At 39.1% G+C, this 25617-nt stretch overlaps 1 protein-coding gene and 2 pseudogenes across 1 annotated transcript; 1 reads left to right on the forward strand and 2 right to left on the reverse strand.

Annotated features, from left to right (window-relative positions):
- Positions 1 to 1925: 1925 nt before the first annotated feature.
- Positions 1926 to 4345, reverse strand: LOC103338574 (7-deoxyloganetic acid glucosyltransferase-like). The gene is made up of 2 exons (XM_089055754.1): positions 3811 to 4345; positions 1926 to 3236 (listed from the first exon to the last, which is right to left on the reverse strand). The coding sequence occupies exons 1-2, from the start codon at positions 4310 to 4312 to the stop codon at positions 2314 to 2316; spliced, it is 1425 nt and encodes a 474-aa protein (XP_088911880.1). The 5' UTR covers positions 4313 to 4345; the 3' UTR covers positions 1926 to 2313.
- A 5387-nt stretch (positions 4346 to 9732) lies between these two features.
- LOC148921073 (uncharacterized) lies at positions 9733 to 12814 on the forward strand (annotated as a pseudogene).
- Positions 12815 to 15731: 2917 nt separating this feature from the next.
- On the reverse strand, positions 15732 to 20276 carry LOC148921074 (uncharacterized; annotated as a pseudogene).
- Positions 20277 to 25617: the final 5341 nt, after the last annotated feature.

Consider the following 25617-nt stretch of genomic DNA (forward strand, 5'->3'; position numbering starts at 1 on the left):
AAATATATATATATATATATATATCCAGCTATGACATCATCGTGCTTTACTGTTGGTTGTTGAAAAGCAAATGCATGGGGCCCACTAAAATTTGGTCTAGGCCAAAGCTGGGTTATATGTGACCTAGTTGGAGGGCTAAAAAATGTGACCTCCAAATTTGGCGAAATTTTGTTTACTATTTTGGGTTTTGCATTAATTTAAGGCTATATTTGAGATATACACATGGTTGGAGATGGCTTAAGATGCCAATATAAGTCATGCATACGAACACATAATACTATACCTTAAAATAAAAATAAAAATAGGTTCAAGGATGGCGGCCACCTCACACATAATATATATTACGTGTACGCAAAAACAAAACAAGAAAAAAGATATCGTGTCTCAGCCTATTGGGTAGGAATTGATCAATTCAAGTTGGCTCTCATTCAATGAAATTCAAGTTGGTCCCCCACCAAAAAAAAGAGAGGAGAGAAACAACAGGCTAGGAATTGATCAATTCAAGTTGGCTCTCATTCAATGAAATTCAAGTTGGCTACCCCACCAAAAAAAAAGAGAGGAGAGAAAACTAAGAACAGTGGATTAGCTTATGCAATGATGAATGATGAGATGCTGGCATTTATACATCAAGGTTACACAAAATTGGAAGTAATAGTCAATATGAAGAAATGATACAAAATTGAGTTTCACGTTGTTTTAAAGTCAATCGATATGTAGGAAAGATTCAGTCACTCGCAATCAACATAATATTTTTCTAAACGGAAAAAGTACTTTCAGAATATATCATATCGAAAACGTCAAAAATATAAAATACAATAGTATAAACACGCGAACATATATAATGAGTAAAATAACAAAGGAATTAAGATATTCTTCCTTTACGTTCGCCTCCCTCAAGAACAAGTCTCAATAATATAATTGTTTTTGTCGTTTGCCAAAAGTCTCAATGCAACACATACAAGTTGGTGTGGAAATCTTCCACGCATTCATCTCCATCTAGCGAACTATGGAACTATCGAAACCGATTCTTTCTATACATTATTCATACAATTAAGATCAATTTGAAAGTAGCATTCATTTCTTATTTGAACAAATCTTCGAATCTAATGAGTTATTCAATTCAATCTTCGATAACGCAAGCATGAATTATGGAATTTATGTAGGTTACAAGCTTATTGATTGTGAGGTTGGAAATCCGAACCAACTATTGGATCCCAGCCTCAGGGCAATATTTTTGTTGTTTCGATCAATATACAAGGTTGGCTAAGCTGGTATTCTCAAACAAAATGACTAATATTCCATGCAATCAACCTATTCCAACGAAATGACTAATATATATTATATATCATGTGCAGCATTAATTTTCCATGGAGATCCAGCTATGTTTGGCAACTGGGAATTTGAAGAGAATCTTTTAAATTCTTTTTTTTATTCCTCCAGAAGATGAGGAAACATGGAATAAAAATGACTCCAGTTGCAAGTGGCAATTAATTTTGGTATTGGTACCATATATATATGTGCTTGACAATTGACATCAACATCCAACACTTGGGGATCATGCTGTGTAGTGTGTTCACATGCGACTTTTGCTACAGTGATTGTGGATGATTGTCGGAATTTTCATAAAAAAATTTATGAACAACTCTATCTTGTCGTGGTTACAAAACAAATAATCGTTTTTTTCACCTACCATTACTTTGCATACCCTTTTATTTTTGTGGTCATGCATGTACGCATGAGGCCTTTAATATCTGCATGAAATTGTGTTTACATGTCTCCAGATTTTGTCAGACAAAACAATTAGTCGTGGTGGAATTTGTTTTAATCCCGCAAAACAATAGAACACCAACACCTACAATTGAAGTTACAGAGCAATTTGTGGTAAAAGAGCTCGATTGATCCCTTGCATGCATGTATCACTTCACTTGTGGATGAAAATTTTGGATTTTTTTTAATTTTTATTTTTGGGATTGTTTATTCAAGAAGCAATGATACATATATACTAGCACACACGAACAAGACATATAAACTTAAGCAATCTACTTGATACACAATTTCTTTTATTAGGTCTTCAATAAGTTTCTCCACGTTGTTGTACGAAGTACGAGCCAGCTTCACAAACAGCATTCTGAGCCAATTTTGCGAACCTCTCCACAGACTTGGGAATGTGCTCACTTACATGATCTTCCCTCAAAGCCCTTACATCAGACTTATCCTTCATATCGAACCCAGTCTTCCAAACCTCATCACCAAATAACACAACAAATTATTCCAATGAAAAGTGAAATATAGTATCACCAGCTAGCTAGCTAGCTAGTTCTGGTGTTGCAAATTTCTAATGTATTCGATCAGCTGCTCCAAGTTGTTGTGAGAAGATCCACCTTCGGCAACACTGTCACGAGCCAATTTCGAAATGGCATCCATGGAGCTCTGGATCTCCTCCCTTTTGGGTCCCATCAAAGTTTGAGCCATGCTCTCAATGTTGGACCGGTCACAATTTTCATTCAATTGGAGACCAATCTTCCACTGCCGGCAAACAGTTCTGCTAATAATATAATGGTCCCCCAAATTCGGCCAACAGATCATGGGCAGCCCGGCCGTAATGCTTTCAAGCGTCGAGTTCCACCCACTGTGGGTCAAAAACCCACCTACCGATTTGTGGGCTAGCACCTCCTCCTGCGAAACCCAATCCACTATGTACCCTCTTTCTTTTGTACCCTTTTCCAGTTCCGCTGGAATTTGGTGGTCCCCAGATGTGATGTCAGACCTCATGACCCACAAGAACGGGTGTCCACTGTTGACCAGGCCGTACCAAAACTCTATCACTTGGGCACGTGTCAAGTGGACCAAAGTCCCGAAGCTGACATAGATAACCGATTTGAACGGCTGGGAGTCAAGCCATGTCATGCAGTTTAGGTCGCTTTTCCAAAGAGAGCCGTGGGATGCTAGACCTCGAGACATGTCACCTATTTGGGAGTTGAGGAGAGCGTGGAGCGGTCCAAGGGTGTAAATCTTGGGAAACGTGAGGGCCATGTGGGAAATGCAAGGAGCATCAAGCTCATAAATTGTGTCGAGAATGAGAGCCGAGGCTCGTTTTAGGGTTTGGGTCTCGTTGATAGCGAATTGAAGAGATGGGTGGTCAGCTTGTTTGACTCGGCAAAAACCTGGCAAGTCTTGGCGATGCAAAAGGCCTTCCATTCCTGGCACTCCCGTAATTTCCACATTCATGTCATCATCTGTTTAGAACTCACAAATCATATTATTAAAAAAAACAAATTAAAAGCAAGTTAATGAATAATGACAGCTTTGTGCTGACGACTTCCAAAATATTGTATACAAATTTATAAATAAACCCAATTCTAGACATGTATTTATAAAAAAACTCAAGCACTATTTAAACATAGAAACACACCCAAAATCAATTCCAAAGTCAACTTTTTGGGTGTGTTTATAAATGAGTTTTGAGTGTGTGTAATGATGGATTTTGGGTGTGTTTATAAAGTGTTTTGGGTGTTGGGTTTTTTTATAATTTCAACCTCTATTTTGGGTGTTTTAGTGAAACTCCCAATATTGTATTAGTGTTACATGCGCGGGAGGATCTTGTTAGAAGCTTCCAAAATATGACATGTATCATTCCACCCCAACGTGTTACGTGTCAATTTATTAGTGTTTATATTTCAAGTTTTATTTATGTTTTCTATTCTCCAAAATTCATGTAAGTTTGTTTCATAAGACAAAAAACTTGAAGTCATGGAGGTCGTTCATATATATAGAGATGAATAAAATAAGAGGTGAAGTCGAGACTCTTGCCTTGAAAAGGAAGCTGGCCATTCTCAATGAGCTTGGGGAGACAAAGACAAGTCCACAGGTAACGAGGACAAGGAACGTTATAACTTAGAATGGGCAGCCCCAGCTCCTCCGCCACATCAAACGCAAAAGTCACGAGCCCATCTGTGACGATACAGCTCGGAGGCGGCACCAGAGCATCATTCGATTCGGCCTTAAGCGAAATGGTTTTGAGCAGCTCCCGGAAATGAGGCCTAATGGACGTCTTCAACGCAATCAACAACTGGCTATTCAGGGTACGGGGGTCGTCCTCGGGGAGGCCATCGGAGATGGACTCGAAATGGAGGGTGGGGAAATGAGTCGAGAGGGCTTGGCGGTTGGCCAAGCGCTGGTGGTTGTGGTGAGTGTTGACATAGGTGACATGAAGGCCTGCATGGCAGAGAAGCTCGGCTAAGCATAGCAAGGGCTTCATGTGACCTTGGAGTGGGAAGGGAAAGATGACTACGTGAGGTTGCTTCATTGCCATTGGGTTAATATTTTAGCTAGGTTTTCTTGCTCTCAGGGCTTTCTTAATTGTAAGTTATATCAACCTATTACAGAAGGGTGGTATATATAGAATCTGGAGATGGCATATAAAATTGCACGGTGTGGAAAATGTAAACATAAACTAAGATGCCAATATAAGTCGTGCATACGTACACTTATACTATACCTTGAAATAAAAACAACTTCAAAAAATAAAAATAAAAGGTTCAAGGATGGTGGTGGCCACCTCACATATGATATATATATATATATAGTAGTAGTTAACGTGCACTACTATTTAACACATAATAAATTAGATACGATAACTCATGGCACACAGGCCCAAAAACAAAACAAGAAAAAAGATACTGTATCTCAGCTATTTTTCTCATCCAATGAAATTCAAGTTGACCAACCCTCCAAAAAAAAAAAAAAAAAGGGAGAGAAAACTAAGAACAGAGGATTAGCTTATACAATGATGAATGATGAGAAGCTAGCATTTATACAGCAATGTTACACAAAATTGGAAGTAATAGTCAATATGAAGAAATGACACAAAATTGAGTTTCACGTTGTTTCAGAGTTAACTGATATGTAGGTAAGATCCAGCCATTCTCAATCGACATTATATTTTTCTAACGAAAAAATTTCTTTTTGAATATATCGTATCGAAAACCTCAAACCAGCATACCTATAAATATTGTGGAAAATATAAAATACAATAGTATAAACATGTGACAATATATAATGAGTAAAATAACAAAGGAATTAAGATATTCTTCGTTTAAGTTGGCTTCTCTGAAAAACAAGTCTCAATAATGTAATTGTTTTTGTCGTTTGCCAAAAGTCTCAATGCAACACATACAAGGTCTGGAAATCTTCCACGCATTCATCTCCATCTAGCGAACTATGGAACTATCGAAACCGATTCTTTCTATACATTATTCATACAATTAAGATCAATTACATAAGTCATGAAGGAAAATTTGAAAGTAGCATTCATTTCTTATTTGAACAAATCTTCAAATATAGGGAGTTATTCAATTCAATTTAATCTTCGATACCAAGCATGAACTATGGAATTTATATATGTTACAAGCTTATTGATTGTGAGGTTGCAAGACTGGATTGTTTAAGCTATGTCATAAATTTATGAGATATATAGTCATATACCCAATCTTAGCACACAAAATATAAATAAACCCTACATAATTTAATTTCTATAAACAAAAAAACAAAAAACAAAAAAACAGTTGGCTTTATTTAATTTAATTTTGATTATTAAATTACTTTTATGCCCTATTGAGTGTTTTGAGTTTTTTTTTAATGAGCTAAGAGCCATTGTGTCCTGTTCCCATTAAGTTCAAATTAGAGTTTGGTTCCATTTTCCCTCGTTCATTCTGATGTTTGGGGACCTGCTAAAATTGCCACTCCGGCGGGGGCGCGATGGTTTGTTACGTTTATAGATGATTACACATGCATGACTTAGGTTTCCCTTCTCAAAACAAAAGGGGAAGTCAATTCCAAGTTTCAACAGTTTTGTCAAATGGTGGAGATTCACTTTCATGCCAAAATTTAGGTTCTTTGTTCTGACAATGACAGAGAATTTTTTAACTATGATCTTAACCAGTTCTTACAAGATCATGACATTATACATCAAAGCTCATGCCCTTACACTCCCCAACAGAATGAGGTGGCTGAAAGAAAGAACATACACTTATTGGAAGTCATTCGTGCCTCTCTCTTTGGTGCCAATATGCCACGATCTTTTTTAGGAGAAGTTGTTGTCTCTGTAGCATACCTTATCAATCGGATTCCCTCTAGTATCCTAAATTTTCAAACACTTCACCACTATATCCAAACACCTCCCACCCAAAACCTGGAACCCTGGATTTTTGGTTGTGTTGTATTTGTCCACTTACATGATCACCAACGAAGCAAATTGGACTCTCGAGCCGAAAAATGTGTTTTCATTGGCTATGCACCTCATCAGAAAGGATATCGGTGTTATCATCCTCCTAGTCAAAAAATCTATACTTCTATGGATGTTGTGTTCTGGGAAAACGACATATACGAAGAAATGAGAGAAAAAAAAAAGGAGAGAAAACTAAGAACAGAGGATTAGCTTATACAATGATGAATGATGAGAGCTGGAATTAATAGTCAATATGAAGAAATGACACAAAATTGAGTTTCACGTTGTTTCGAAGTCAACCAATATGTCTGTAAGATTCAATTACTTTCAATCGACGTAATATTTTTCTAAATGAAAAAAATTCTTTCAGAATATATCGTATCGAAAACCTCTAACAACATTACCTATAAATATTATGGAAAATATAAAATACAATAGTATAAACATGTGAACATATATAATGAGTAAAATAACCATTGAATTAAGATATTCTTCGTTTAAGTGGGCCTCTCTGAAAAACTAGTCTCAATAATGTAATTGTTTTTGTCGTTTGCCAAAAGTCTCAATGCAACACATACAAGTTGGTGTGGAAATCTTCCACGGATTCATCTCCATCTAGAGAACTATGGAACTATCGAAACCGATTCTTTCTATACATTATTCATACAATTAAGATCAATTACATAAGTCATGAAGGAAAATTTGAAAGTTGTTTATATCAAAATAAACAGCTTATAAGGACCAAACACGTAGACAAAATTGAGCCTGGTTGTTGTGGCCTTCGGCACCCTACCTATAGATCCGGCGATTAGGGCAACTCCTTTCTCTAGGACACGTGGCGTGACCACAATCGACGTCCACAGTCCCACATTGAAATTCTAAACAATATGCACACCTCCCAAGGCCTATAAAAGAGGACAATTATCCCCAAATGGAGGTAATCAGAACTTACGGCATACTGCCTATTGATCTGTTAGCTTAAGCTTACTAAATCCGTACTTACTTAAGTATCGGAGAGTCTTCGGCCATATCACACCGGTTCCCTAGGGTCTTACCGAGCGTTTGTTGTCTTGCAGATCACACGCTCTACCGAAAGCCCAAGATCACTAAGTTGAGCTGGAAATGTGTCAAACCACTTTTTCGCATCAACAAAAGTAGCAAGTGGCAAGTGGCAAAAAAAGCTCTCATTTTTTTAATTCCTCCACCAGATGAGGAAACGTGGAATAAAAAAGACTCCAATTGCAAGTGGCAATTACTTTTGGTATTGGTACTATATACATATGATTGACAATTGACATCTGTAAACACGAATTTCCTGCGACAAATGAAACAAGAACACGTGTACAAAATAATATTTATATCTATGAAATTTAGGGTTACAATCTCTGTATTGAATCCTCTTATTCGATCTCCAAAATGTATAAAGAAAATTTGTGTTTGATGCAAGGGTCATAGAGACTTGATCTTGATCAAACGGGTAGCACAAGGCTTGTTTGGTGTTTGGGATTTTCTAGGGTGGAGGAACCGGCACGTATTTGTTGTGCTTGGTGGCTCTTCCAAAGTGTAGGTGAAGAATGCAGGGAGTTTTCTGCTTCTTCTCAATGCTAGGTTTTTTCTGGACCCTCTTTCATCTTGAAGCCTCCTCTTTATAAGCTCTTGTAGGATGCTTGACCTAAATAACTTTCCCTATTTAAAACCTTGTTTTGTGGGATTTTGATTTGATTTAAATCAATTCCCATAATCTGGCAATTTAACCAGATTATTTTCAATTGATTGACTTGATTAATATTTGATTTAAATCAAAGTCAATCATAGAAGATTCTTTCCCTTAATTTGTCTTCATCTTGAACCGTCTGATGCACTCCGTCGGATGTTGCCACGTGTCACCTTTTTGACAACTAATTCGATTTTGATGAGTCGCACGCCACATGGGCGAATTATGGGGCCCACAATTTAATCCACCGAACCCTAATTATTTTCTCGTCCAATAGAATTTATTGCACCAAAATTTCTTTATCTACAAATTGCCCCCACTTCATGATGCATTGTAGACATGCGCTTTGTCACATGTAAGAGGTGCAACTTGAAGTGTTACTTCTTCATGTCTTTCCAATAATTTGGATTGCTTCCAACGTGGAGCATTGAAAGTGTTTTTTTTTTTTTTTTGGAGAGATATTATTAAGTTTAATAATATCCAATTTTGTTAAGATCTTGTGAAATAAGAAACAAAATCCAATATTTTCCTAAACTAGGAATGAGAAACCCTAGCACCACCAGGAGCTTTGATGGTCTTTGGCTTCTTTAAATTGTACTACGTTCATGAACATTGAGATCAACCAAATAGAACAGCAGAAAAACTCCTCTTGTCGGCAAGAAGGTCTACAACTTTGAAGTTTGCATCATCCGAATTCTCAGCAACCAAAGTGGTGAGAGTTGTCCTCTTTTTCTTCTTCAGTGTCTGATTCTCATATATATATATATATATATATATGCCGGCAATTGAAAAAGAAAACTAATGTTGATATTTTTTCTACAGCCGCAAGAACCCACATGTTGGTCTATCAAGAGACTTGTTGGTGAGCTTGAACCCATTCTTTGTTTCATCATGGTCATGTGTCAGTTTTTTTTTTTTTTTTTTTTTTGAAACAAGACCGGAGGGTGAAAGAATGGAACATGCTGGAGGTGTGCGTTAAGTCTGCAGGCAATATGGTGGAGGCTTGGAAGGGATGGCAGGTTCGAGTCCACATGAGCTGGGCTCAAGGTGAAGGCAAGAAGGCATTAGGCCTTGTGCGTGATGTGGGCTCGAGCTTGGAGAGCGGGCAGGAGAAGATCTTTGGGCTGCCGGGCTGGAGCAAGCAACGATGGGTTTTGCATCAGCGTGGGCTGCGCAGAGGAGAAGGTGGGCTGCGCAGTGAGACGAGCTGGGCCTAGCGCGACATGGGTTGTCTTGTTGGAGCATGGACAAGCGACGATGGGCCTTCTTGGTGGGCTGCGCAGAGTGTGCAAACTGGCAGCATTCTTTTGCTTGGGCTAGTCTAAACAGCTTGAAATAACCCTTTTTTTTCACACATCTATTACTCTTTCGATCATTTTTTTATTTATTTTATTTTATATGATGATATTTATACATATATATATTTTTTACAATAGGTACTTCGAAAGAAAGTGAAGAACGTAGACGTCCTATACCGCTTGGGTTTGATCCATCTCTCCGACTTGGTGATAACCCGCTCAAGCGCTTAGGCTTTACGTAAGTGGAGCACGAGTGAAGAACGTAAACGTCCTATACCGCTTGGGTTTGATCCATCTCTCCGACTTGGTGATAACCCGCTCAAGCGCTTAGGCTTTACGTAGGAGAAGGCGAGTGAAAATTGTTTCTCGAGACATTCCACCTTTACCCGGCTTTTCAAACTTGTACAAGTAAGCTCTTTTTTTTTTTTTTTATTTTAAGTATGAAATCACCAGCCTAATACTGAATATTGTTTTATGTCGCTCATCTTATACAGATGGCCTTCTTCAAGTGTTTCAAGAAAGGCACCATTACTATTCTTGAGGATGAAAGTGATGACAGGGACGAAGGTACCACATTGCTTATAGGTGCGCCACTCTTAGCTTCAGAGGTATCAGAGGTGGACAACTCTCTTCATATTCCGTCTTGGTCCCAAGAGGTGTTTTGTCAACTTCAGAGGTGGACCTTCACTCCACTATTTTACAATTAAAATCCTCGAATCGTACAGAGACTGATTCATTAGGGGCATTCGAACTTCTTAGCGATCGAATCCATAATGGAGCAGTGAATTAGGCTTCTGTTCTCCCAACGACTGGTGAATCTACATTCACCGAATATTACTGGGAATGGCTTGAAGATGTGCTAAGTAGAAATACCCAGGTTCTTAAGAGCGCTAGTTTATATAATGCGGTGTTTGCCTCATTATTTAGCTATGATCGACATGCTCCAGTCATCCGAGCCTTTTGGGACAAATACTCTTCATACGTCACATGGAGAAATGTCCATTTCCCTTTGGGATCTCCATGAAATCGGCGGTCTCCCTATTACAGGTCGCTTTTATGATGAAGTTATTCCATCCGCTGAGAGTCTTAACAGGAATGACCATAAATGCGTGTCTTATATCCCACACATTTGTCACTACTTGTTCCTAGCATACCACAAAATTTTACAGGATTCTAAGGGGAAATCTGGAGTGAGAATGACTACTTGGATAAAGTACTGGTATTGAGGACCATTCAAGTACAAAAAGCCTTCAAGGAAAACCATACGAAACAAGTCACAAAAGCCAAAGGAAGATTTTGATCCGTCTGGTATCATCATGGAGGCACTGAAACGCACTGAGAAAGAGGAAGGCATTTTTGAAGACTTGGGTATAACAGATGAAGACATGGAAAGATCATACTTGGCTGCTTTCCTTGCTTGCTGGTTATGCAAATTTGTATTTCCCAAAGACGACGTAACTTTGATCAGACCAGGGGTTTTCAAAGTTGCCAGTCGAATGACGCACGGTGTATCATTTGGCCTAGCGTTCCAGATATTGGCCAGCATTTACAAGGGGCTGAACGATATTTCTAGTGCAGATGATCCAGGAAATTGCACAACTATTCTACCTTTCCATTATGTGTATGGATGGTTGGGCGAATACTTCAACACACATTTTACATCATCTTCCGAGAAGTCCATTCCTATCATGGCAAGGTTCTCAGGAAGACTTTTGGCGAAATTTTTTGAAGATTCGTCAACTCGAGCTTTATTCTGGACTTGTGGTAAAGTGAAAATGAGTCGTCTGGCAAAAGTATTTTCAGAATGCAAACAACTGACTAATGAAGATCATATTTATAAAGAAGACTTTGAGTATCTAATATGTCTTCGTTTGGGATTCGTTTCTCTACGACAGGAAAACTACCGAGTCATCCAACCTTATAGCCCGCACCGGTTCAGTAGACAATTTTGTAATGTACAACATGTGCCAAGATAACTTAAAGATGACGTCCGGAATGACACTGTGCTATCGGTGTACTCACATTGGAAATCATGCTTGAAGATTGGCAGTGCATCTACAATAACCTACCCACTAAGGACAATATCCGGGAGTTTGAGGTCACATCCCACTATGTTATTTGGTGATCGAAAGTGCATCGCTTTGAATCTACGAAATCAAAGACAGTCTCAACTGTAGGCAAGTCGTCGTCGCTTTCTCAGCCAAGATCTCTTAAGTCTCGAGGCCACGAAGTTTCAGTTCATGATAAACTCACCCGTGGTAGAGCGCTCCAATTTCATCCAGAAGTTGAAGGTAGTTCTACTAATCCTGCGCCTCAAGTTCAACACCTACTTCCAGTTGATGTTCCTTCAACTCAAGTCCTTAATGATAAAGGAGAAACAGAAAGTGTAGCAGATTCCCATGAAGATTTCATTCCCCTTGGTCGACGCATTCGCCGTTTAAAGCGAGGGCATATAAGCAGCAATGAAGACAGTGAAGTCAACTTTAGGCATAAGAAGACAAGTATCGAACCTCTTTATTGCGATCTGGACATGGCATACCCACTTGATGACACATTCTTTTGTGATGTACCCGCTAATTCACAACCAGTTCTAATGAACGAGGTATGTATTTTATTTCATCTTGAGCCTCCCTTTTTTATACTTATATATATTATTAATTAATTAATTATATATATATATATATATATTAGGGAGAAGTAGTGCATCATGTCCCTACTGTGTCCGAGCTTGTACCATTTAATCATTTTCTTATTGAAGAGGAAAATTATGCTTTGCGCCCGATATGTGGTTCAGGTGTTAGCCTAAGAGGTATGATTCCAATCTTTATCATGCTACGTATTTAGAAATATTTGATTTTACTTGCTTAACCACTACTCGTCAATGTAGGTACGCTTGTGCATCAACATTTGTTAAAGCCGGCTACTCATGCATCAACCTCTGAAATGTCATGTAGGGAACCAAAATTAGGTGTTGCAGACAAAACCCTTCACAAAGTAGTTTCCGTTATGGGCAACCAAATAAAAAGCATAATCTTGAAGGCTTCATTAGAAAGGCTTCCTTCATTCAAAGATGAGATTGGCAAGTTGCTGACTACCCTTGACAATGTAGGGGCGGAAGTCTCATCCCTACGAGCTATGATTGATGCACTTATGGTGACCGCAGTTGACTATTGTTCTGCACACTTCGCTTACTTCCAAAAGCTGTCTCCTGAGGTTCAAAGTGATCGTTTAGTTGTTGTCGACTCTTCACTTTCTGTTGCCTTGGCTCTGCAACAAGCTGAAGAGGTTCATCAATTTTCGATACTTGAGTCTATTAAATCTGCCAACATGCGCATGGAGGAGTTGAAGAGAGAACAAGAGCAATTGGAGTCAAGACTGCGTCAATTAAATGAATCGCTTTTAAAGAGTAATACACAACTTTCTTATCATCATGGTGAGGTTGCCCGTTTGAGAGAGGATAAGATTGTAGTTGAAGAAGCTCCTGTATTATCCACTGCCGATGCTGAGACTTTAGATGCGTTACGAGTTTCTTTTGAGATATTGCGTAACGGCTTCAAGGACTTGTCTTGGAAATAGCAAACTTTTGTTGTTGTAAACTTTCTTTGCTTTATTTATATTTCTCTTTGAACTTGCCAAAGTGTTGATGTTTACTAGTTAACTTTCATAATGAAATAAAAGCACTTTCTTATTTCATTATTTTTTTGAATGATTCGGATTGATGAGGAAACCCTTTGTTTTTATTTTGATGTGAGTGAACTTGGAATTATTTATCCAAGCTGCCTACATACCCTTGGTGAAAAGGGATCAAGTCATCACGTAGTTCAATGGACTTTTTTTTTGTGTCCTAACTTTTGCTTGAACCGCCCTTTCGGGTTTTCAGTTCAACGGACTTTCTTATGCTCTAACTTTTGCTTGGACCGCCCTTTTGGGTTTTCAATCTAACGAGCCCTTTTTGTGTGCTCTAACTTTTGCTTAGACCGTCCTTTCGGGTTTTCAATCCAACGAGCCTTTTTTTTTTATGCGTACGCAGTTTAGGCTCATGCGGGCCAGGAGCTTGGTATCATTTCATGCGTAGTATCGTTTCAAGAACTTTCCATTGATAGGAGTGACTCTTAAACAGTCCTCGGCTACGATCTTGTAAGCTCCACTTGTGTACACTTCTTGAACTACGTAAGGCCCATCCCATTTCAAAGTAAACTTGCTTCCGGTTTTGTGTGTTGTGATTATAGGTCTACGTAATGCAAGGACAAGATCTCATACTTGAAAAGACCTGGGGCGAACTTTCTTGTTAAAAGCATTCGAAAGCCGAGCTTGATAACACTCTAAGCGTTGTTGCGCTTCGAGTTTCTTTTCGTCTAGTGCTTCTAACTCTTGGAGACGTAGCTTTGCATTCTCTTCATCAATCAATCCTTCTTGTACGGCCATCCTCAATGATGGAATTTGACTTTCTAGAGGCAAGATTGCTTTCACACCATACACGAGTGAGTATAGTGTAGCCTGAGTAGACGTCCGGTATGTCGTCCGATAAGCCCACAATGCTTCATTTATCCTTTCATGCCAATCTTTCTTGGTTCTTCCAACAACTTTCTTCAACAGGTTGCAAAGAGTTTTGTTGAACGCCTCCGCAAGACCGTTGGCTGGGGAATTGTACATTGAAGAGTTGCGTTGTTTGAAACCGAAGTCTTCACACAATTTATCCATCAACCGGTTCGAGAATGGCTTTCCATTATCTGTGATGATGTAGCGCGGCACACCATACCGATGAATGATATTCACTTTGATAAAGTTCACTACGTTTTCTTTCCTCACTTCCTTTAAAGGTACAGCTTCTGCCCATTTTGAAAAGTAGTCTGTGGCTGCAAGGATGTAAGAATGACCATCAGAAGATTTGGGTGCTATTGGTCCCACCACATCAAGGCCCCACGCATCAAATGGCCATGAAGCAATTGTAGGATGTAGCGGCTCCGGCGGCTGATGTATAAAGTTGGCATGGAATTGACATGCTTGGCATTTCTTCACATAATTCATGCAATCCTTGACCATAGTCGGCCAATAGTAGCCCATTCTCTTTATTTGGAAATGTAGCTTCGGCCCTGATTGATGAGCTCCGCAAATACCTGAGTGAGCCTCCTCCATTGCTTTGGATGCATCTTCTTCCCCCAAGCATCTTAGAAACAGGCCTTCGAATGAACGACGGTATAGAATCTTTTTATAATAAATGAATCGAGGTGCCCGACGCCGTACCTCTGATCGATGTCTCGAATCATCTGGCAATTTCCCATGCTCAAGATAATCCATTAAAGGTTGCCTCTAATCGTCAATGTCAATAGACAATACCGAGATAACATTGGCTCCTTCTTGCCATGCTCCAAGTGTTAATGGAACGACCCAACGTTTGTAAACTGGAAGATTCACCGCTTCATCTTTTGTCAACGCCAACGTAGCGGTAAGATTTGCTAAGGCATCTGCCATTTGATTGTCCTTTCTTGGCACATGCTCCAGCGTCACGAAGTCAAACCTTTCCAGTAATTGCGTGGCCATTTGGTAATATGGAATTAAATCATCCTTCCTAACTTCGTAGTGGGTCAATAATTGGTTGATCACTAACATGGAGTTACCATATACTTCTAAGCTCGATATCTTCATCTCTACGGCCATTTGTAAGCCCATGATCAAAGTCTAGTATTCTGCAATGTTGTTCGAGCAAAGTTCACTTAAAGAGAATGAGTAGGGCAATACGTGTCTCTCGGGTGACAAAAAGACTACGCCAGCCCCCGCCCCATCTTTACGAGCCGATCCGTCAAAAAACATCATCCAAGCAGGAGAAATGTCAGCGAAGAAGACTTGTTCGTCTTGTAAGTCATCTGAAATTTCCCATTCTGCTGGAATTGGATGATCACTAGGAAATCTGCAACAGCTTGCCCCTTTACCGCCTTTGCTGGAGTGTAGATGATTTCATATTGATTGAGAAGTAACGCCCACTTGTCCAAACGCCCCGTCAAGACTGGTTTTGACATAATGTATCTCACCAGGTCAGCTCGTGCAATTAGATGAACTGTGAACGCTTGCATGTAGTGCCTTAATTTTTGAATAGCAAAGACAAGTGCAAGACACGTCTTTTCTATAAGCGTGTAGTTCAATTTAGGACCAGTAAGAGTTCAGCTTAGATAATAGAGTGCTTGCTCCTTATGTGACTCATTCTCTTGCGCCAACAGGGCTCCAATTGACCTCTCTTGAGCCGCAATGTACAATATGAGTGGTTTGCCGGAATATGAGCTCCTAACAGTGGTTAGGTCGATAGGTACTTCTTTATGCTTTCAAATGCATTGTGACAAGCTTCATCCTAAACAAATGGAACATCTTTTTTCATAAGGCGACTGAACGGCTAACACCTTCATGCTAAGTTTGAGATGAATCGCCGAATGAACACGAGACGCCCTTGTAAACTTTTCAACTCACGTAAATTTCTTGGCTTGGGCATATCTCGGATGCCTTAAATCTTAGTCTGGTCTACTTCGATGCCTCGATGTTTAACGATGAAACAAAGAAATTTACCTGATGTGACGCTGAAAGCACACTTCAATGAGTTCATCTTGAGTTGGTACTTCCGCAATCTGTTAAACACCATTCTCAAGTCTTTCAAGTGATCTTCTCTTCTTTTTAACTTGATCACCAAGTCATCAACGTAGCACTCGACATTCTTGTGAAGCATGTCACCAAAGATCTTTTGCATTGCACGTTGATAGGTCGCACCTGCATTCTTGAGGCCAAATGGCATCACCTTGTAACAGTAAATTCCTTTTGGAGTGCGGAAGGCTGTGAGTTCTTCGTCCTCTGGCGACATTCTTATTTGATTGTATCCAGATGAACCATCCATGAAAGATAAGGCTTCATGACCTGTGGTTGCATCAACCATGAGCTCAATTATGGGCAATGGATAGTCATCCTTCGGGCAAGCCGCGTTTAAGCCTCAAAAGTCAACACAAATACGAATTTGTCCAATGATTTTCTTCTTCACCAGAACGATGTTCGCTATCTACGTCGGGTATTTCACCTTCCTAATAAATTCGGCGGCGATCAACTTGTTAACTTCGGCTTCGATTTGACTTAAGAGCTCCAGACGGAAGCGACGTTGAGTTTGTTTGATTAGACGTGTTCCAGGTTTGACTGCAAGGTGATGGACAGCAACTTTCGGATCAAGGCCTGGCATCTCCTTGTATGTCCAAGTAAAGACATCTTTATACTCAAGTAGCAGTTGATGATAGGACTCCTCTTCACTAGGATTCAAAAGTGCACTAACGAAGATAGGTCTTGGGTCTTCATTTGTGCCAAGATTGAGTTCTTTTAGTTCATCAATAGTCGCTTGGCCTCCATCTTCTAATGTGGTAGGAGCATCATGAACCCCCTCGAAAGGTTCCTCTTCGTTGAGCTCTTTGATCGTAATGTGATGAATAGCTATAACATCCGCTTCTTCATCGTCACTTTTGTTTTGTTGACTCAAAGTTTCCCGAGTTTGTATGATTGTTTGTCGTTTCACTTTGAGTTGGTCACCTAAAGTTACGTCTAATGTAGAGTGATGTTTCATACGTGACGGGATTAAGCTCCGAATTTCATTGTCTTCAGCTGAATCGACATGAACTCTAGTTTTCAATTCTTGCTGATTTTTCTCTTCAGACGACTTGCTTGGAACTCCAAGTCTTTCTAGCGCCGATCTGCATGGGGCTGATTGAATTCCCATTTGGCTATCATGCCCAGTTATCCTTTTGAACACAGAAGGTCGTGATGTTGATTCTTTGATGCGGCTGAAAACCGAGGTCCGCTGGGTAGGCTTGGCTAAATGGTCGAACACTAAGGCTCTCTTACCAGCCTTTGGTTCTTCTTCCTCCTCAACCGCTTCGACACTAATATGTTGAGCTTCGCTTTCTTTTCTATTCTTCTAGCAGAGATCTTGACAGGTGCGACAGGAGTAAAACCTAGGTCTGCTCCAGCTAAGTCAATTGTGTAACCTTGCTCCTTCAACTTCTTTTGGGTTTCGCTAAGGCCATGCTTCCTTTCTCCTGTGACATCTGGATTAAGCTCTCCCATCTAAGAGGATAAGCCGAAGTCATAACCTGCCTTTGACATGAGCTTATAAGCATTAGGGTCAAAACCTTCTTTTGTTCTTGTGACCGGAAGAGATTCGTGTCTTGTTGCCTCTTGTGATGCTCTGACGAACCTTAGTACCGAAGATTTCGAAACGTCTAAATTATTCAACTTGGGTAAAGGTATGGTTGTCGACTCCTTCAAGAACTTCATGTCGCTTTCTCCCCATTTCCTTGGCTTTAATCTTCTCCAAATTGGGATTGTTCTTCCTTCCGTTGGGATGATGAAACATAGCGGAGGACGGGAATAGACACCTTCCGTGAATTTGTCGGTGATGATCCCATTTGTCCGAACAAGGTGCTTTTTGACTTCTTCAAAACATTCTCTGTAGCAAGAGGGCACTTTGAATGCTCTTCTCTTCTTGGCATGGCTTTTCCTGTCGAGTGAACCTCCACGGGAATAACTTCAGATACCATGTCTTCATCCATGTAAAATTTGGCGTCCATGAAGTAAGACTCGGCTTCAGTAAATGGTTTGACGTTACCCAAGATTTTCTTTACTCCTCTGTAAAATTTTAAACATTGATATAAGGTTGAGGTTCTATCCCATTTTCATGCACCCATGGCCTTCCTAATAGGAGATTGTAGGAGGTCTTAGCACCAATCACGTGAAATATGGTGTTTGACTTTAAATCGCCTATCACGAGCTTAATTCTGATCATGCCCATAGCTCTTTGTCCTCCTTGATTGAAGCCTTGAATCATGAGATGACTGCGAGACAATTTGTCCATGGTGATGCCCAACTTCATCATCGTGGATTTAGGCATGATGTTCATTGCTGAACCTCCGTCCACAAGCATGCGACTAATTTTTTGTTCTCACACATACCCTAACACGAAAAGCGGACGATTATATGGTTTAGATCCTAACAAGAGGTCTTCATAGGTGAATGTGATGGAAGCGTACGTTGCGCAGCAAATAGCATGGTCTTGAGACTCAGGCTCTAATTCTCCGGTCTTCCTTATCTTATTTGGTTAGATATCGAGATCCATTAATGCCTTTACCAATGCTACACGTATGGCTTCAGGGAGTTCCACCGCGTCTTCAATATTTGAATGCGCTAGTGGATTTCTGCCTGTGTTGAGACCTTTCGCTCTTCATGAGTTTCATATCTTCCTTCCGAGGCATCTTCGTCATCTACCTGATAGCAAGTTGTCATAAGGACTGTCTCTGTTGGCCCTCTTACGAAGAACACTTTGGGAAAGTATTCTCCTAGCATAACTGGAGTTCGTGGCCCTTGGATTAAAGGTCCATCTTCTTGCTCGGAGTCTCTCCTCACCATCCGTCTGGTTTTGTTCTTAGAATGTTGGTGCGAGCCTTTCTTTCGCCGCTCCTTCTTTGATTGAGCATTTTGTCGTTGAGGAATGCGCTTCGTACGAGACTTCCGCCGAATAACGAGCGTCCATCCTTCATTGTCATCAAAAGACGAGTCACCAATAAAGCCATCACCACATTGATTGTTTGGTTCGCCCACCACTTCTTTTGTACATAGACCAGTCTTCTGGTGTATGCTCCTTGTAGATTGAAACTCCAATCTTTTTGACAATGCGGGCAACGGCACCGGATCAAAGGATCCGAACACAATTATGGCAACGTTCGCCTCCACAATTTCGTCAACATCCAACTCGATCCTTCCTTGCCTAGCTAAGTTCATAATTAACTCCTTCAACACGAAGCACTTTTCTATTGGATGGCTGACAATTCTGTGGTATTTGCAAAATTTAGGGTCGTTGACCCGGTTCATCTCCTCAGGCCGCTTACATTCCGGCAATTCGATCACCTTCTTTTCCAGCAAATCCTCAAGCATACCTGCGACATCGGAGTCAGGAAAAGGGTACATTTTCTCCTCCAATTCCTTCAAGGTGCACCGACGTCTATCTACCTCTCGGGATGACTCCATCCTTTTGACTTCCCTCTTCTTATCTTGGGCGGAGATTTTGACCGGGACAGTGTTGATTGTCATTGCTTCCTTGGTAGGCTTCTTGACCGGCTTATCTGTCTTTTGTCCAAAGACTTTCTCCTTTTTATGCTCGATAACGGGCTCATGCTTTCCTCCATGGCTGGCGATGCTTAACTCCATATCATGGGCACGAGTGGCTAGCTCCTCAAACGTGCGAGGTTTAATCCCTTGTCCCAATGCATCCCTTGAATGCACATCTCGACTACCGATATCTCCAAAAGCCTATCTTTGCAATCCAAGCATAATGAACGCCATCGATTAATGTAATCAACGACAAGTTCATCTTTCCATTGCTTGGTATTCGTGAGTTTCATCATACTCATGATGCGACGAGTGCTATAGAATCTGTTCAAGAATTCTCGCTCCATTTGGTCCCAACTGTTAAGGGACTCGGACTCCAAGTCTACATGTCAATCAAATGCATTTCCCTTCAGGGACCGAACAAATTGTTTCACCAGGTGGTCGCCCTCCGTTCCAGCATTGTTGCATGTTTCGACGAAGTGTGCAATGTGTTGTTTTGGATTGCCCTTTCCATCGAATTGTTGGAACTTGGGAGGTTGATATCCCGTCGGCATCCACAAGTTGTCTATCCTCCTGGTGTATGGCTTAGAATACATGAGCGTGTCTCGGAAAGGTGCTCCGTATTGAACTCTGATGGTGTTCACGATCATGTCCTGAAGTTGTTGGAGTGACAAAGAACCCACGAGGCACCGTCAATTTTTTCGTGCGACTTCTCACCCGACTCTATTTCATGACCCAATCCTTTCTCGCTGGATTCAGCATCATGATGTGGTCCTTTCTTGTTTGCGTCTTGACCAAGCTCCTTATCCTGATGTGCTTCCCACTTGTTAATGAGAGAAGCAATCTGCGCATCCTTCTCTTCGACCATCTTCGTCAGTTTCATGACCGCTTCGCTCATATGGGCCAGCTGTTCTTCAATAGACATTGCTCCCGTCACCAAAACCTGCATGGCCATAGAATAAGACTCACCTATGGACGTCGAGGCAATCTTCTTCTGTTGGTCGTCAGGCGGGGATCCATGATATGAGCCTATGCTCAAGTCAGCGTCTGAAACAGGTGAGAGGAAACGTTCTCTTGAATTCTTTGAGCCCGAAAACTCCTTTCTTCATTCCGAGAGTTTCTCTCATCCGCCTGGGAGGCATTCTTCTTTGCCCCCAAGGAGACCAAATTGATAACCGGTTCACGCCTTTGGTTCAAGTCTTTCGCCTTGGCTTGAGTCGGTATGGAAGTGACCTGTGGAGTTGCGGATATCGCCTTGGCCTTGCTCCGGGTGACGACCCCAGTAGAATCTCCGTTTGAGAAGGAGGCGCTCACGCTTTTCCCTTTCGCCACAAGAACGGTTTGAATCTTCTTAAAGGCCATCGTGTTTAGCGTGTTGGTTGATTTTGGAACTGGAAAAAGAGATGAGAGGTAGAGATGATCCCACCGGGCGTGCCAAATTTGTAAACACAAATTTCTTGTGACAAATGAGACAAGAACACGTGTATAAAATAATATTTGTATTTATGAAATTTAAGGTTACAATCTCTGTATTGAATCCTCTGATTCGATCTCCAAAATGTATAAAGAAAATTTGTGTTTGATGCAAGGGTCGTAGAGACTTGATCTTGATCAAACGGGTAGCACAAGGCTTGTTTGGTGTTTGGGATTTTCTAGGGTGGAGGAACCAGCACGTATTTGTTGTGCTGGGTGGCTTTTCTAAAGTGTAGGTGAAGAATGCAGGGAGTTTTCTGCTTCTTCTCAATGCTAGGTTTTTTCTGGACCCTCTTTCGTCTTGAAGCCTCCTATTTATAGGCTCTTGTAGGATGCTTGACCTAAATAACTTTCCCTATTTAAAACCTTGTTTTGTGGGATTTTGATTTGATTTAAATCAATTCCCATATTCTGGCAATTTAACCAGATTATCTTCAATTGATTGACCTGATTAATATTTGATTTAAATCAAAGTCAATTACAGAAGATTCTTTCCCTTAATTTTGTCTTCATCTTGAACCGTCTGATGCACTCCGTCGGATGTCGCCACGTGTCACCTTTTTGACAACTAATTCGATTTTGATGAGTCACACGCCACATGGGCGAATTATGGGGCCCACAATTTAATCCACCGAACCCTAATTATTTTCTCGTCTAATAAAATTTATTGCACCAAAATTTCTTTGTCTACAACATCAACATCCAACACTTGGGGATCATGCTGTGTAGCGTGTTTGCATGCTACTTTTGGTATGGTGGCTATTTGACCCTCAAGTTTAATCACATTGATCGAAGCGATAATTTTTTATTTATAAGAGAGGGAAGAGAGAAGTCGGAATTTTTATAAATTTCTTTTTTTTTTAAGAACTCAATTATTGTCATGGTTACAAAACAAAATAATCGTTTTTTTTTTTTAACCTACCATTATTGCATACCTTTTTTTTTTGGGTCAAATTTCTCTGCCTACCGTTACTCTGGTACAAACACTTATTAGAGCTGATTAGAGATTAGGGCATGCATGTATGCGTGAGGATATACTACATGCATTATAAATTAAATTAAGGGTGTTGTTAAACAAATTTTAAAATTAAATGTATACATCATATGATCTAAGTATACTCTAATATTTAAATTAAAACTAGCTCATTGGCACATGCTCATGCATGTGCCAATTGGTTTTATTTTTTATTTTATTTATTTTATTTTTAGAATTAAGAAAGGATAACATGGGTAGTTATGTTCCATAAAAGTAGGATCTAATCTATTTTTTTTTTTTTAATTTTTTTAATATGAAAAAAAATGAATTTACCATACTATCCTCATTTAATTACTAATTTCAATTCTTAATATTTGAATTAACCAATGGCATATTTTGGTATTTTGAATGTTTCACTATTCTCTGCCTTTTGCTTTATATATACTAGCCTCTCTGCATGCGCTTTCGCGCCTGGGAGATGCTTTTTATAAAAAAAAAAATTAAATTTATTTTAGAATTAAAAAAGATAATGGGTAGTTGTGTTTCATAAAAGAATAATGCTACACTTACCACATTTTTATCCCATATTTCTATACCACATGATGTGGCATATCCATATTATATGCCACATCAATTAAATCAATGAAGTGTATTTTAATTAAGGCAATTAGAAAAATAAATACTGAAATAAATCATAAAAGAAAAGACAATATCAAATGATTTTAATTGATGTGGCTGTCCACCTCAGCTACCACATAAGATGGTATAAAATATGGTATACAAATGTGGTAAGAGTAGCATTATTCTTCATAAAAATATGATCCTCATTTAGTTAATAATTTTAATATGAAAAAGTGTGAATTTACTGTATTATCCTCATTTAGTTAATAATTTCAATTCTTAATGTTTGCATTAACCAATGACATTTTCTGGTATTTTGAATATTTCACCATTCTCTACCTTTTGCTTTATATATATAGATATAGATGTAAAAGTAATTAAGTACACCCAATTTAACTATTAAAAATACCTCTGATACACCATAATACATTTTATCACACAACACCAAACTCATTTGAGAGCTGGTTGTCGAACACTATCAAACCACCAAACCCATTCAAGAGCTAGCTGCCGAATACAATGGTAATACAGTAAATAAATAAAATCAAAAAAGATAAAGAACATCAACAGAACTTCAAATAGCATTAGCAATAAAACGTTTATATATAATAATAATAAGTCCTATTTTAGCCCAGAAACAAAAGTAAATATTAGTATAGCAGGGAAACATTTTCTACTGAGACTTGAGATAATAGAATAAAGCTTTCTCAACCAATGACCATTTTGGACTCAAAATTTTCCTTAACTCTCAAATTCCTTTCTAGTGTCTCTTTTCCAAGCCTCATCTCATATGTACCTCAAATTAGAAAATATTATCACTATCAAGACTTAGATAAGCTATCTCAATTATTCCCATCCAGCCAACAAAGACAAGTCACGCATCTCGTACAAGATACACACAGTTCAGTCCTTTAGGTTAACCCAGCATCATAGAAACTCGGATGCCATTTCTCATCTTCATTTCTTTTCCCTCCAGAGAAGAGCTTATAACTTATCAAAGTTCTAGAAACTCTTCTTCTTTGGAACATAAAGCATACCTAAATAGTTAAAAAGTTCATACTTATTAAAATTACATTTTTTCACAATTCAATTTATCTTTTTCGGCCATTTTATACTATGATAAATTAGTAATTCAATAAATAATTTAATAGTAGAATGTACTCAATTAATTTTAATATTCATTTAACAACACCCTAAATTAATTCCTCAAAGATCTCTTTAAAATGTCTCTAGGTTTTGCCACGAAGACCCACCTTCACTGACACCGAACCCAAAATCTCCTCCCTCTGATCTTCCATCAACGCCCTTACCATCTTCTTCTCCGCCGTTGATCCATCACATCAGTCCTTCATATCAACCCCAATCTTCCAAACCTCCCAACCCATCTACTAATCACCGGCTGGTCCGCCAGTTGGGGCCAGCAAAACATCGGGACTCAAGGGTAGAGCTCAATCCACCCAAACCTTCATGGGCCAGGACCTCCTCCTCTTTCTTTGCCAAGAATTTGGTCTTAGGGCTAACGAAACTCTAGTGCCCATTGGCAATGTGGCCCAACCCAACTGCAGGTGATCCAGACTTCATAACATAGAAAAATAGTTATGGACTAGTAAATTGATGGGGACTTCCTAACAACGAAATAATTATAGAACTTGCATGTTATGAGAATAACACTATTTTGCTATTTTCAACCAATCATGTAATGTCATGTGGAAAAATTATCACGTGTAACGGAACTTGATTGGTTGAAGATAGCAAAACAGTATTATCCATGTGATATACAAGTTCCTTATAGGAGCATTTCATCATAAATTGATATTTGCAATATGATAGACTAACATATATGTAGCATGTCCTTGACACAGAATAGTTATAAGGTAGGATACTATTACAAAACCACTCAACTTTCAAATCAAATAAGTCCTGGGAACTATTACCAAATAAGCCTGGGAAGCTTTTTCTTGTTATGCCTAATGTGGCCAATTCTACAAGCTAAAGGCTTAAAATCCAAGAGTAGCTTGGAGTTAGAAGAAGCTTTTCTTCGGTCCTTCATTTTTGTTTCAGCTTTTCACTTTAAGTTATGCTCTTTAGTCTTTTCCCTTTAACCAGAGAGATCTTATTTTACTATGCACAAAAGGGAAATCAATACAAAATGAAAAATGTATGCATCGCCCCACACAGGCACATACACAATACCTTAGGTTAAAGCTAGCTTTAATAAATAAAGGTTTGGGACTCAAATTATTAAGAACATTTATCCTTACACTAAGTTCTGATGTTCGGCTCTTTCTTCTTCTAATATTACTTGTATATAAAATAATTATTTTTTTTAAAAAAAAAAACCTAACCTTAATGAAGATAACGATACCGACAATGTACTAATAAAAGAGGATTGGAATATGACGAGGACAAGTAACAAAAAAACGGAAAGCCAACAGAGAAAGAAATAAAACAATGACAGATTCCAGGAAAATGAAACAAGAGTCCAAGTATTTTCCCCACATTTTATTTGAGTTGGCTTGCTTTATTTAGACACCCATTATTCTGGAAGTAGGCCATGCTCTCCTCCATGTCCTATGCCTATTGGCTGTGTTAAAATTTCAGACATGGTTAGGTAAGTTTAGCCATCTTTTGTTCTCTAGCTAGCACACAGCACACAGCACACAGGACACGCCTCTTTCTTGATAGTAACAGCAAATAATCACAGACATTGCGAATATTTTGATTTAATTTTGTAGATGCAAAGCTTAAGAATCTAATCATTGATCAAAGACTCGGCCTATCCACTTAGGATCATGTTAGCACTATAGGCTACTTTGTATTTCGAGTAAAAACTAAGGATGCTATAAAGAGCACGAAAGCTACTAGAAATCTATAACTCAACGTAGACAACAAGGATTGTTACAGTTTATGAATCACATGCACATAAGTGAAAATTAATTGTTAATCTTACATAAGAGCCCATATATATATATATATATATATATCAACGATTATAAATTAATCACAAACCCAATTGTGATAGTCCTAACGTTCTCACTGGATGATACAAAATGAAACAAAACTTACTTTCTTCGCCTTTGCACTTGTTTAAAAAATTGTTATTTGCACCCTAAATAGTTATCATTCATCCTTATAAATGTGCTTTTTCTTAAAAGTGTTTTTGTCACCGCTCTTAATTAATAGGGAG

The sequence above is a fragment of the Prunus mume genome, linkage group LG1 (assembly GCF_029339155.1).
Source record: "Prunus mume cultivar Tortuosa linkage group LG1, ASM2933915v1, whole genome shotgun sequence".
NCBI lineage: Eukaryota > Viridiplantae > Streptophyta > Magnoliopsida > Rosales > Rosaceae > Prunus > Prunus mume.